Below are 13537 nucleotides of genomic sequence, written 5' to 3' on the forward strand. Positions count from 1 at the left end.
AAAATTCACATTTGGCTCCAGTGAACTTTCGGTCAGAGTCATGGTTCCACTCTTGAGAAAATGACCGTGCCAGCCTTTCATCAGGATAGTGTCTTTCTCTGCAGTGTAGTAACAGTCCCCAGTGTGTACACTTCTCTAAGAACCAAAGACATCAGGTTTGCCCATAAGACTCAGGGTTACCAGGAAGAGTATACTTCCAGGATAATCCTGTCTCCTTCTCCAACCCAACTTTGCTCCCGTTTGGGTGCCATGGTTAAAAAGCCAAGTCTTCTTTCTATTCACAAACCCAGAATCTTATCAGCAGCCAGAGGCTTTGATTTGATTGGGTCTGGGCTAAGTGAAATATTTCACAGTTTCCATGGAAACCAAGAATGAGGTTGAGTAACAAAACCCAGTAAGAGGAAAGGGTTTTGGGCAAAAATAGGTCTAATTAAAAACAAATAAGAAACATAAACAACAAGCCAGAAACCGCCCCCCCAACAATTGTAATGGAACACATGTTCACAATACATGCATACGCACACACACACACACACACACACACATACCACACACCTGGCTTTGCTGGAAGAATTGGCAATGTTTGTTTTCATTAATTTTGGTGAATTCCTAGGGAAGTCTTTGGTTTGCAGTAACAAAAAAGTACCTAGCCAGGGATGGTACTCGTGTCCGGGTAGAGCCCTATCCCAAAGTTAAAATCCAAGAAAAATAAATCTTTGGTGGGCTCCTTCTGTATGCTAAAGGCAAAGGAAGCCGATGAATGAAATGACTTAGTATGTTAATTTCAAAGGTGGTTCTGGTGGAATCATGGGAAGGGATAATTGGAATGAAAGAAGGATAAAGGAAAAAGTATATAATTTTGGGAAGGGATGGTTTCCTATTTGGTCACAGGGGGAACAATTTTCTTCCCATGAAGTTTGAAAATGTCCAAATGGATAAATTGAATACAAATATTAGCTTTTTAAAAGGTACATCTTCCATTCAACATACTTAGTCCCAAAGGGAGATGTCTTCTGGGCTTCCTGTGGAGAGCTCAGAGTTTATTTGATTTTAGCTTGGGATCTCAAGGCACTTTCCAAGCTTTATAATTTCTCCCACTGAGTTGCAATTCTACTTAGACGAGCTGATTAGGAATCCTATAAGAGTTGCATTAGCAGAGTAGAGGATAGCATTTTTATCTTGGATTCCAAGAAAGTCCACTGTTTTCCTTAGCCTAACAGCAATAATAGCTGGCATTTATATAGTTCTTTATCATTTGCAAAGTGTTTGAGTTTGTGATATATATATATATATATATATATATATATGTATATATATATATATACATATATATATATATGAAACACTATCTGACAATGTTTGCAATGACTTTGGGAGATGGGTACTATTATTATCATCATTTTACAGGTGAGGACATCGAGACTGTGAAAAAATAACTAACTTACCCAGCACTAGCTAGCTAGTAAGTGGCTAAGGTTATGTTTGAACTCATGTCTTCCTGATTCCGAGTCCAGTTCTCTTTCTATCCTCCTCCTCAACTGCCTTAAGTTTAGGATACACTGATGAGGTCTTTAGAATCAATTTAACTCTGGTTTGTTTTTGAAAGGTATTCTTTTCATTCTTGCACAAGATTTGCTTATGTGCACCATATTTAAGTTGCTTTATCATCCTTCATCCAAAGCACCCCATTGAGCTCAAAATGATTGGAAAACATAATGGAATTTTTAGAGAGATAGAGGGAATTGGCAGGGGAGAGACTAAGAGTTGATCCTTCATTGGTTTTCTCAATGGCCAATTTAGACACATCAAAGGCAAATTCCCAGGGAGTGGCATCACTATTTTGACAAGTTTCCCATCCTAGATTTTTTACTCACTGTTTCTACAACCCCTTGGAAACTTGAGACTAAAATCTGATTCCTTACCGATACTTTTTTTCCTCCTTCGCGTGGGTACTCTGCTTTGCTATTGTAGGGTGGTTCGTGTGGGCTGGGATGCTGGAATCGATTGGTTTGACGTAGAAAAAAGTTGTTAAAATATCTGCTTGTTCTTTTCGACACATATTAAGAATTACATGGAGTTGGCAAACATGGTATAGAAGGAAAAACAAAAGAGCTAGGTCGAATGTTAGGGCCTGCCCATCTTGGCAGGGCGCCCTGCAGCCAAAAGGGGACCTGGGGGCCGTAACAAGGCTCTATTCAGCAGACATGCGGGGGGGGGGGGGAAGGAAGGAGGAGAAGGAGGAGAAGGAGGAGGAGGAGACACATCCACTTTTCTGAGAGGATCTGATTCTTTCTCTACCCAGCATTTAACCGACAAACGGACACAAAGGCACACCAGAAAAGACAACTTTATCAAATGTAACATTTCTCTGGAAAGGGGAAGAGCTCTTGACTTGCAACCTCATGATGGACTCACATCTACTTCCTTGCCCTCACTCCTATCTCCATTCTAACTGCTGATGGCCCAACAGGATGGGGCCCATGTGGCAGATCTGATCTCCCTCCAGTGGAGGCATGATCCATCTCTTACTAGTCTTGGAAATTACCACCAGGAACCACCAGGAAAAAAGATATTTGGTCCTATTCTAAGTGGACTTGGTCTTTGAGTTAGAGGAGCAATATATACCTAGACAGATGGTAGTGACAGCTGTCGATACACTCATCAGTTGACAATAAGCCAAGCAGAGCCCTTGGTCATTCATGCAGTCTGACACAAAGGAGACTCTAGGGATTAAGTTTCTAGAGTGCTAAGGCCAACAGTGATCTTCCCTTTATGTCTTGGTTTGGTAGGGATATTTTTCTGAGTCAGAGCACAGTGATTGACTGTGATAACTCTACCAAGAAATAGATCTACTCTTCCACATTTATACCTCTATGCACAGACCCTAGAGATCTAAATTGAAACATCTCTTAGAAAAAGACAGTAATCTACACCCTGATGTCTCTATGTTGCATGGAAATGAATCTGTGTTTCTGAATTCTTTAAGCTATGGTAGACTCTGGTGAGCTCAAAAAACCTATAGCAGGAGTCTGGTCACTGACTAGATGCCTTTCCTCTGTGAACCATCCAAACTATATTTGAAAAGGTTGAAGAAAAGGTATACCACTAGGTGATACATTTTTTGGACATTTCTAAACCTTCAACTAAAGAAGAGGTCATGGTTTCTCCTATTATAAGATGAGTGATACTTTATGAAACTGTGATCTAAGACAGAGTCTAACCTAGAAACCCTAGATCTCCATGAATCACTATGTTGAACCCCAGTTCCTTACTCCAACCTTCTGAGGCAGCCATGTGATGCTTATGAATTGATATGGTAACCTAGACTTGAGCTTTGAAAGAAACGTCTGAGCTTAAAAGAAATCCAACTAAGGCCAATAACAACTGAATACATAATAAACAACTTTGGTTTGGTTCTGATTCAGCTTTTACAAAAAACCAGGGCAGATGCTGATTTATGAATCCTTATGGTGATGGGAAAAGGGCAAGGTTTTGTGTGTGTGTGTGTGTGTGTGTGTGTGTGTGTGTGTGTATGTGTGAGAGAGAGAGAGAGAGAGAGCACTTAATAAATGCATATCCACTTGTTTCTGACAAATCCTTCTTGACTCTGAACCCTTATGCATGAGGGACCTCAAAGGAAGCCCCAAAGTGACTGTTTGCTTGTACACTTAAACTAGCAGTCCCTCAAAGGAAAAAAGTATGCCTAGAAATCATTGGTTCTGAACTACGAGAATGACACTTTAGACCAGAGGAAAAAAGGGCCAAGCCGGGAGAAACAAGAGAAAGCAACTAGTCCTGGAAGCAGCCGGGAAAGAAAGCCAAAGGAATGAAACAGAGACTTGCCAAGGACAGAGTGCAGGGGAGGGGAGAGGACCCATGAAACCCCAGACAGAGAAACAAGGAGAAGACACAGAGAGAGAGAGGTGGAGAGTACCTGAAACAGAGTTAAGGAGAGGGCTCTGAGCCAGAAGCAAGGACTGAGGAGAAGTTGGGTCTTCTGGGCCTTTTTTTTCCCCTGCTGAATAGAGCCTTGATTACAGTGTTACCCAATGTCGAATAGTTGCAATTTTGTTTCTTAACAGTTCATGGCAAGACCAATACCAATGCAAAGGCTACGTATCTCACATCATGGAGTGGGAAAATTCCCATTAGAGTTGGCATCAACACCTCGAGGCGGGTACAGTTTTAGAAAAAAGAGCCTTTACAACTTGTGAAACATTTTTAAACCCTCAGGCTCATTTTAGCTCCTATTCGGAAATAACATTCTAACTGATGTGCGTCCACTTTAGACCAGCTGTTCCTTTCAAGTTGGCTTCTGATTTAGATTGGAAAGCAATCGTTTTAGAGGGAGGCACTTCAGGGCAACTCAGAGCAAATCACACCTGTGTCCAGACTCCTTTCCTGGCCTGAATTCTGGCTGTGAGGAAGGCTGTGAGAGGTGTTTTCAATCCAGGGGACAGGGATGTTTTAGCCCTGAAGGCTGTCCATAAAGACACAAAAGATTTCCAAATTTAATGAATCTATATCTAGGCTCTCGGCCTTGGGGGGGGGCTACCAGATCCATCTATGGTCTCCATCATTTGCAGAGAGTATCCTCTCACCTTAAAATCTTTAAAAAATTCAATTGAAAGGAAATCACATTGGATGGTGGTCGTCCCTGTATGACCTCCCAGACTTTGGCCCTCCTTGCTCATTCTTATTTTCCTTTCTTACTATTCTCTGGGGCTTTTTAGGAAAGGTTAAGAAGGTCATATGCACTAACTCACTTGGCCAGGAATGTATTTACTGTTGATGCATCTAATATTTTAAATAAAAATAGATATAAGGTCTAAAAATCTGTTAAATGTATCATTGCAGAAGAAAATAAGGTTTACATTTTTTTAAATTGCAGCAAACATCCAAACACAGGCCTACTGAGAAGAGTTACTGAATACTTACGATTCCATCCCTATCTGGCGAGCCTCTGTAACAAAGAGAGAGTGATAGAAATTAGAAGAAGGAATCATTTTGGCAGCTTGGAGTAAAACTGAGAATTCTAAACTGGATGAGTTTCTGCTCGTCTATCACTCCCATCAGACCACTAAGGTGAAATCACAAAGAGAAGACAGAGATTTAGAGCTAGCTGGAACCTTAGACATATTCTGGTCCAACCCCTACATTTTACAGAACAGGAACTAAAGTGGGGTTGGGGGTGAAGCGCAAAGGAACATGTATTTACCACTGGGAAGGACCTTAGAGACCACTGACTCCAATTCTGTCATTTTACAAATGAGGAAGCTGAGACAGAGAGAGGTTAACTCACTTGGTTAGGGTCACTCAGCCAGTATGTGATTGATGTGGGATTTGAACCCACATTATCTGGACTTCAAGGCTGGTACTCTAGCCACTATACCATGATAATCAAGATTACACATAGATGACAAGAGGTAGAATATTCTCTTTCTCTCTCAAAATTGTCAGAACTAACAATTATATAGCACTTTATATATATTATAGTTTATTTGATCTTCACAACCACTCTATATGGGTTCTATTATTATCCTCACTTTATAGATGTGGAAACAGATTGAGGGAAGTAAAACAAATTGCCTAGGATCGTGTAGTGTCTGGGGCATTATTCAAACTCAGTTCTTCCTACCTCTTGTCTAACTCTACCGCTGCACCCTTTAGTCATCTTTCTCATCAAGATGGCAGTCACCTTCCCTTCCTCTTCCTTCCTTATCCAGTCCATTAGCTTACCATAATCTGCATTAAACCCTTATGTGGCTTAACAAGGTAGTCTGGGGTTCATCCCACCTTCAACTTTTGATTCCAACTTTGTCTTATCTCTTAACAGTAGCTACAATTCTTCAAGTGACATGTTTTCTCCTGACTTCTTGTTCCTCCATTGCAAACTTCTCTTTGCTGAATATCTTGGGTAAAAGCTGCTGGATATTTAAGATAATTCTAAATTCAAAACAATTTAGTCCAAACTGGTGCTATTTTAAAACCTTCCAAAACTAAGAAAAGCAAACAGATACTCTCTATCTCACCTCTTTCCCTGTAAATGAATAATGCTAAAATTATCCTTTCCCACGTGGCAAACTCAATATGGTGACCTTACTGTGGGACTGTCCTCATTTCAAGCAAAGAAAACATCTTTTTAATGAGGTTCTACAAAGAAATACTCTTTCTTAGACCATACATTTTGACTGCAATAAAAAAAGATGGTGATTCTAAGCAGAACAAAGAGGAAAGAGCCTTTGGAAGCCTGGTTATCAGATCACATTCTTCTATTAACTAGCCAAGCAGCCTGGGAAAATCGATGCCTCAATAGACATTGGCTAATCAGTCACCAGGTACCTGGAACTGAACAGAACCAGGGTCCAAAGTGAAACCACCAGGGGCAGCTAGGTGGCGCAGTTAAAAGAGCACTGGCCCTGGGGTCAGGAGTACCTGGGTTCAAATCTGGGCTCAGACACTTAATAATTACCTAGCTGTGTGGCCTTGGGTAAGCCACTTAATCCCCTTACCTTGTAAAAAAAATAAAAAAAAACCGAAGTGAAACCACCCTTTCAGGCAAGGAGATTACATTCATTAGTGTTGACAACATAAACTTCCCTATTTCTGTCCAAGTCACCATCATCTTTCGGTCTCTCAAATTCACTGCTTGGGGACAGTTAAGTGGTACAGTGGAAAGAGTTCTGGGCCTGGAGTCAGGAAGAGCTTAGTTCAAATCCAACCTCAGACATTTACTAGCTATGTTACAACAGACAAATCAGGGAAACTCTACCTGCCTCAAACTTCTCATCTGTAAAATGGGGATAGAAGATAGACTACTGTGAGGATTAAATGAGATAATAATTGCAAACTGTTTACACAGTGTCAGGCAATAGTAAATACTCTAGATGTATTAGCTATAATCAATATCTTTGATTCTTTACTCTCATTTACTCTTACTTATCAAAACAGTTGCCAAATCTTGTTTTGGGCTCTATAACATCTCTCACACAGGCCCCATTCTCTCCACCCACATGGCCTAGTTGATTTACTGTCATAGCTTCTTCATTGTGTCCCTGATTCAAGATTCTCTTCTTTGCAATCATTCATCCCAGGGCTACCAAGTGATTTCCCTCTATAACAGGTGTGATCATATCACTCTCCTACTTAAATCCCAATGGTTCCTTATTATCTCTACTACAAAATATAAACTTCTCAACTTGGCTCCAACCTACCAGATATCTTATACATTGTTCTAAGGTCCTGTGTCTGGACACCTACTTCCTGTTCCATAAACATGAAGATTAATCTCCCACCTTTGGGCCTAAACTGTTCCTCACCTTCATCTCCTATTCTCTTGGCAATACTTAACTCATGTCTTCTACATGAGGTCTTCCTTGAACCCCCAGGATGCTGCTATTTTACTTTCCAAGGCTATTTTGTAGAAGCTTTATGCAGATTATGTATATATGTATAGCTAGATGATTTTTGTAGACAAGCATTTATGGACAAGTTGTCTCCCCTTTGGAAAGTAAGGTCTTTGAAGGCAGCGACCATAATGGTTTTTGCCTTTATCTCTCTCTAGCACCTAGCATATGGTTATGTGCCCAAAAAATACTTATTTGATAGGCTGACTGATCAATACTTATGTAAAATAAATATAAGGTAATTCTGCAAGAAAAGACACTAGCCACTCAGAGGAGAAAGAAGGTTTGCATGATGGCCCTTGAGGTGGGCTTTTTCAGAAAATTCAAGAAGCAGAGGTGAAGGAGTGAGTGCATTCTAGACACAGAAGATATACAAAGGCATGGAGATAGCAGATGGAAGGTTCCATAGGAGGAATACCAAGGAGATTTGTCTGGCTATGCCATAGAAAGACAATACCATACAATACTGCTAGGGAGGTTGATTGGAGCCAAGTTAGGAAAGTATTTAAAGGACAAAGAGTATGTGTTTGATTCTAGAAGTAATAGAGAGCCTCTGGAATTTATTGACTAATGGAGTGATATTGTCAGACGTGCTTTAGGAGAGTCACTTGGTGACTGTATGAAGATAAAATGAAGAATGCAGAGGGTTGGGGCAGTAGACCAATGAGGGGGAAATAGTATAGTAAATCAAAGATTCTTTTTAAGGCCATCTTCCTAAGGAGCAGAAACTCTAACAGTGTACCTTATAAAAAGTTCAGGCTGGAGATAAGGAGGACCTGATTATGTGAGTAGGGAAAAAGGATGGCTCTATGAAATCTTGTGGAAGTATATTATATACAAAATGCACATTGACTAGGATTGGGGTTGTCCTATTACCTGGGGGAATGAGGAAGGGCCTCATGAATGAGAAAGTAAGTTTTGGAAACAAGGTAGGAATTCTCGGAGGAGTTTGGTGGACAGTGGGGGTGAGATAAGTCAGCCTAAGTAAAGGCCTAGAGGTGGGAAATCTAATGTTATATTTAGGGAAGAGTGAGGCCAGTTTGGATAGAATGCAAAGTCCATGAGGAATTCCAGGAGGAATTTTGTGGGTGGCGGGGGTGGAACAAGTCAGCCTAAGTAAAGGCCTAGAGGTGGGAGATTTAATGATATATTCAGGGAACAGTGAGGCCAGTTTGGATGGAATGCAAAGTCCATGAGGTGAAACAGGCTGCAAGGGCAGATAGGAGCCTCTAGGCCTTGGTTTCCTCTTCAATGAGAAGAAAAGAACTAGAAGTTCTATTATATCCTTAGTGGTCCTTTGAGCTTTCTAGTGGTAGGAAGTGGGGTCAAAGTATTTACCATATAATATTTTATTCCTCATAACTTGGAAATGAAAAGTAGCCAATAAAGAGGAAATGGAGGAGGGGAAAGTTGTGGGCACAAAAGACTCATTCCTTTGCAGAGTGAAATCCAGGTGGCATTGTGAAAAATGAATCCCCTTAGATGTGGCAAAAATGTGTATGTTCCTGGTGAAGAAGAGCCCCTTCTATTTCAGTTCCATTTCAAGCCCATTCTTGGTGAACCAAAATGGAGGAGAGTCAATCCTCAGCCTGGATTTCCCCAACCAGGAGCATCTATCTTGTCTCTTCTTAGGAAAGTCATTTAATTCACTGCCAACTAGACCAAGCAGAAAGATGGGTACTGGGGTACAAGAAGCAAAGGAAAGGAAAGATTGAAGGAGCTGATGGGAAGAGTAGCAGAGAAAAGAAAGGGAAGTTTGAAGCCCAGGAGAAGCCTCCCCAATTATTCTCTGTCTCTCTGTGTCTCTGTCTCTGTCTCTCCATTCCTCCTCCAAGAACAAATGATACACCTCAGGCATTCAAATCCATTCATATCTCCCCGCCCCCATCTTTTCAGTCTTACACTTCCAGACTTGCTCTCTGCCACCAGTTCCTAACACATACTCCATGGATGTGCTCTGAACCGTTGACCTCAGCTTCCCTCCATCTCCCACCTCCAGTCCTTTCTCAGGTTGCCTGGCACACTCTCCCTCCTCACCTCTGCCTCTTGGCTTCCCTGGCTTTCCTTAAGTTCCAACTAGCATCCCAGCTCCTTCAGGAAGCCTCTTCCAATTCTTCTTCCTAGAGCTTTCCCTCTCGATTTTTTCCCTAGTTACCCTCTATTTAGCTTATTTTCACGTTTATATTCGTATGCCATCTTCCCCATTAGATTGTGAGCTCCTTGAGGGAGCTTTATTTTTAACCCCCTCCCCCAGGGTGCTGAGCACCATGCCTAGGGATGCATTGGATATTTAATAAATGCACTGACTAACTGACCGGCCCTGGATCTATTCAGTGACAAGTCTCTGATCAAAGCTGTCTTCTAGAGAAATTCTAGGGTGACTTGTCCATGGTCCTACAGCCACAGTGTCAGAGGAAGGACTTGGAAATAGCTCTTTCTGTGGCTGAGACTGCCTTTAGGATCACAGATATCAAAAGCACCTAGAACAGCCTTTTTATTTAATAGCTGTGTGACTTGGGCAAGTCACTTCACCCTGCTCGCCTCGTATCCAGGACCATCTCCAGTCACCCTGATGCCTATCTGGCCACTGGATCCAGATGGCTCTGGAGGAGAAAGTGAGGCTGGTGACTTAGCACAGTCCCTCCTCACTCAAATCTAGTTCACGTGCTTGTCATGGCATCACCTCCCTGCTGTCATGGTCTTCTTCGAGAATGAAGGACAAACCACAAGGAAGTGGGGACCCAGGGATCAGTTTCACACAGGCATAAACCTCAGGTGCAGAATTTGAACTGAGGTCCTCTGACTCCAGAGCATTGGCCTCCTAATGGGATTATCAGTTTCCAATCATCTGCACGGCTAATAAAAGAACCTTCAGAAAACACAGACTAGACCACGTTGCCATCCTGCTTAAGAAGCATCAGTGTTTGGGATAAAATAAAATGTTCAGCTCTTGTATCACCTCATTGCTATGCTATCTCCATTCGAGTGGGAGCTCCTGGGGAATGGAGCCCAGTTTTGACTTTCTTTGACAAGACCCAGACTAGCACAATAACTAGCATCCAGTAAGTGCTTAATAAATAAATGTTTAGTGATTGACTGATCTCACCAACTGTTGAGAGGGCACAGTGAAGATCTTGCTCCCCAGCCTCATTTATTCTGCCTATGTTGTTGAATTTCAGTCTTGTCTGATGCTTTGTGATCCCATTTGGGGTTTTCTTAGCCAAGATACTGCAATGGTTTGCCATTTCCTACTCCAGCTCATTTTACAGACGAGGAATCTGAGGCAGATAGGGTGAAGTGACTTGCTCAGCTAGTAAGTGTCCAAGGCAGGATTTGAACTCAGGTCTTCCGGATTCCAGCCCAGACACTCTATCCACTGCTCCACCTAGCTGCCCATTCTGGCTCTGCTCATATACCATTAAGCAGTTGGACTCTTTTGATGGAGAATCAACCCCATCGAGGCAGGAACTTTTTTTTAACTTTCTTTGTAAGGTCAGCATCTAATATAGCAAATTGTTTGATTTCAGGGTCTTCTAAAAGACAGTCACTAAGAGGGAGAAGGACACTGATGGATGACTCTCCCATGTGCTGTTATCATAGTCTTTTTTTGTCAAGGCAATGGGGTTAAGTGATTTGCCCAAGGTCACCCAGCTAGGTAATTATCAAGTGTCTGAGGCCAGATTTGAACTCCAAGGTTTGTGCTCTATCCACTCCACCACCTAGTTACTCACCCCTTCATGAATGACAGTGAGGGTGACTTTAATTAAATACTTTCCTCCACTGTACAACAGTCTATGATTCTGAAACTGAACCTGATCTCGGGTGGAGTTGGAGGAACAAATTGATTGTAAAGTCATTGAGCATCAGAATTAGAAGGGACCTTAGAGGTCTTCTATTGCCACCAACCCTTTGCTGAAGGACTGGTCTAAAATCACTTACAGCAAGCTCCAGTCCCTTCAGTCCATCATTCTTTCAGCCTCAGCTCTTGGGGGCAAGCCCTCTATCTGCTTCCCAACTCACTCTCATAGGCATTGATCTTTTTTCTTACAATAGATTCTTAACCCTTGCTCATCTCCCATCTCCAGACCTTTGCCTAGATGTACTTTCTCACCTTAGGTTTCCCTAGTTTCTTCCATGATTTAAATCAAGTACCATCTCCCAAACAAAGATACCTTTGTTCCCTTCCCAGTCGTTACAGTTTTCTCCCAATTTCAAACCACTTTATAATTATATTCTATAGACTTTTCTTTGAACATTATTTGGCCCAAACTGAATAAGCTCCTTGAGGATAGAGATACTGCCCTTAGTCAATCAAGGATCATTTCTTTAAGCATCTACTATGTCTTTGTAGCTTAAGAATGTGACCCATAATAACTAAGCCACAAATGCCTATCAAACTACGTTATATACTGTTTTGGATATTGATACCTATAAAGGGGGTACCATGCCCTCAAGAAGCTTATTCTCTATTGGAAGAGGTAACAAGCAATATTAAAATGGAGATGAAATGGGGAGAGGGGTCAATACTTTTTTGCTCTGGGTCACAATTGACCAATCATGGCAGAAGAGGCTCTGTTTAATCTTCTACAAGGGTCAATAGTAGGAAGAATATGTGACGCGAGCTCTAAAGTCTAGAAGTGCCTTGTCCAGTCCTCCAGTCCATAGTCATCCGAAATGCAAAATCATTTTGATGGGGAGGGACTAGCAGCTGAGGGAATCAGGGAAGCCTTGACATAGCAGGGGTTCTAAGAGGTAGAGGAAAAGATGAAGTGCATTCTGCACATAAAGGAGAACCTTTGCAAAGATCTGAAGAGCAAAGATGGAAAAAGATGTGCCTATAATAATGAGAAGTCCAGTTTGGCTGGACAGGAGAGTATGTGAAATAAAATAATGCCTATTAGAACAAGAAAATGGGTCCAAACCTGCTTGGGAAGGGCTTTAAACATAGGAGCTTCATAAATGCTTACTGGATTGGATGCATCTGAGCCTCCCTTTTAGAATTTAATCTCCGTGATGAAAGCTATTTATCTCCTGTTTTAAAATTCTCATCTTCTTATGCTTTCAAGAATTTGACATTTCTTCTCAGCCTTCATATGTCCACCTGGCTCTTTGCCCATCTTCCCTTCATTTCTCATTCTTCACACTCCCTCCCTCAGTTGTTAGAAGGATGACCAGACCAGGGAGCCCAGGTGCTAACAAACTACTCCTTCTTGGTGCGCTTCAATGTGTTGGTCCTCTAGAGGGTTGCTTAGCAACCCATTCATCAGCCACCACAGCCCTGAAGATGGTTTCAATCAGCAGTGACAATGACCCGGGCTGCAAACTCCATCTCCACAAAGCACAAGGGTTAGTTGATGGATGTAACCAGCCTTCAGAAAGCTTGAGGTTCTCAGGCCCTCATTTTAAGAACAATGGGATGAATGAGCACTGGGAAGGAGCTTATCAAAAATGAGGTATAAATGAGAATCTTTTAGACTCTCAAAGAGATGGACCATGTTATGGTATACATGTTTACATAAGGAAATATGGAGGTAATCATGCAAGTCATTTAACCTGGCTGGGACTCATTTTCCTCATCTGTAAAATGAGGTGATAAGCCTAGATGGCCCTCTTAGCTCTGTATCTATGATGTTAAGATCCTATGGTTTTCAAAGGGAAATGATCAATTAAGTAATGAGGATTCCATTGTCATGACCCAAGGGTTCATGGACATCTAGAATCAAAGAATTCCAGATTCGAATAGAATGACAGATGATATTTATCACAAAAGATTTTCAGAATGGGAAGCTAGCCCAACCTGAAGTGAAATCTTCAAGAGTTACCTCATGTGATTCAAGACCTCCCCCAGACAAGGCAGCTTCATTTCCTTTGGGATCATTCTCATGGCTAGAAGTTTTGCTGATCCCATTTCTATATAAAAACATATGTACATATATATGTATTGCAAAACCTCTGTGTGTGTGTGTGTGTGTGTGTGTGTGTGTGTGTGTGTGTACATGTGCGCGCGTGCATCTGGGCAGCTAGATGATGCAGTGGAGAGAGTGCTGACCTTGGAATCAGGAGGACAGGAATTCAAATCCAGCATTAGACATTTACTAGCTGTGTGACCTTGGGCAAATCACTTAACCCTG

General features: G+C 41.7%; 1 protein-coding gene across 1 annotated transcript in view; it reads right to left on the minus strand.

The window, feature by feature from the left end:
- SGIP1 (SH3GL interacting endocytic adaptor 1) overlaps positions 1–13537 on the minus strand; it is a 244580-nt gene that overhangs the window by 117950 nt on the left and 113093 nt on the right. The window contains exons 4-7 of the mRNA XM_074220587.1: positions 4939–4963; positions 3935–4018; positions 1923–1994; positions 10–135 (exon numbers count right to left, since the gene is read on the minus strand). Coding sequence (XP_074076688.1) covers positions 10–135; positions 1923–1994; positions 3935–4018; positions 4939–4963 — 307 coding nt within the window. The remainder of the gene's footprint in view (positions 1–9; positions 136–1922; positions 1995–3934; positions 4019–4938; positions 4964–13537) is intronic.

This window comes from Macrotis lagotis, chromosome 2 (genome assembly GCF_037893015.1).
Source record: "Macrotis lagotis isolate mMagLag1 chromosome 2, bilby.v1.9.chrom.fasta, whole genome shotgun sequence".
In the NCBI taxonomy this organism is placed as follows: Eukaryota; Metazoa; Chordata; class Mammalia; order Peramelemorphia; family Peramelidae; genus Macrotis; species Macrotis lagotis.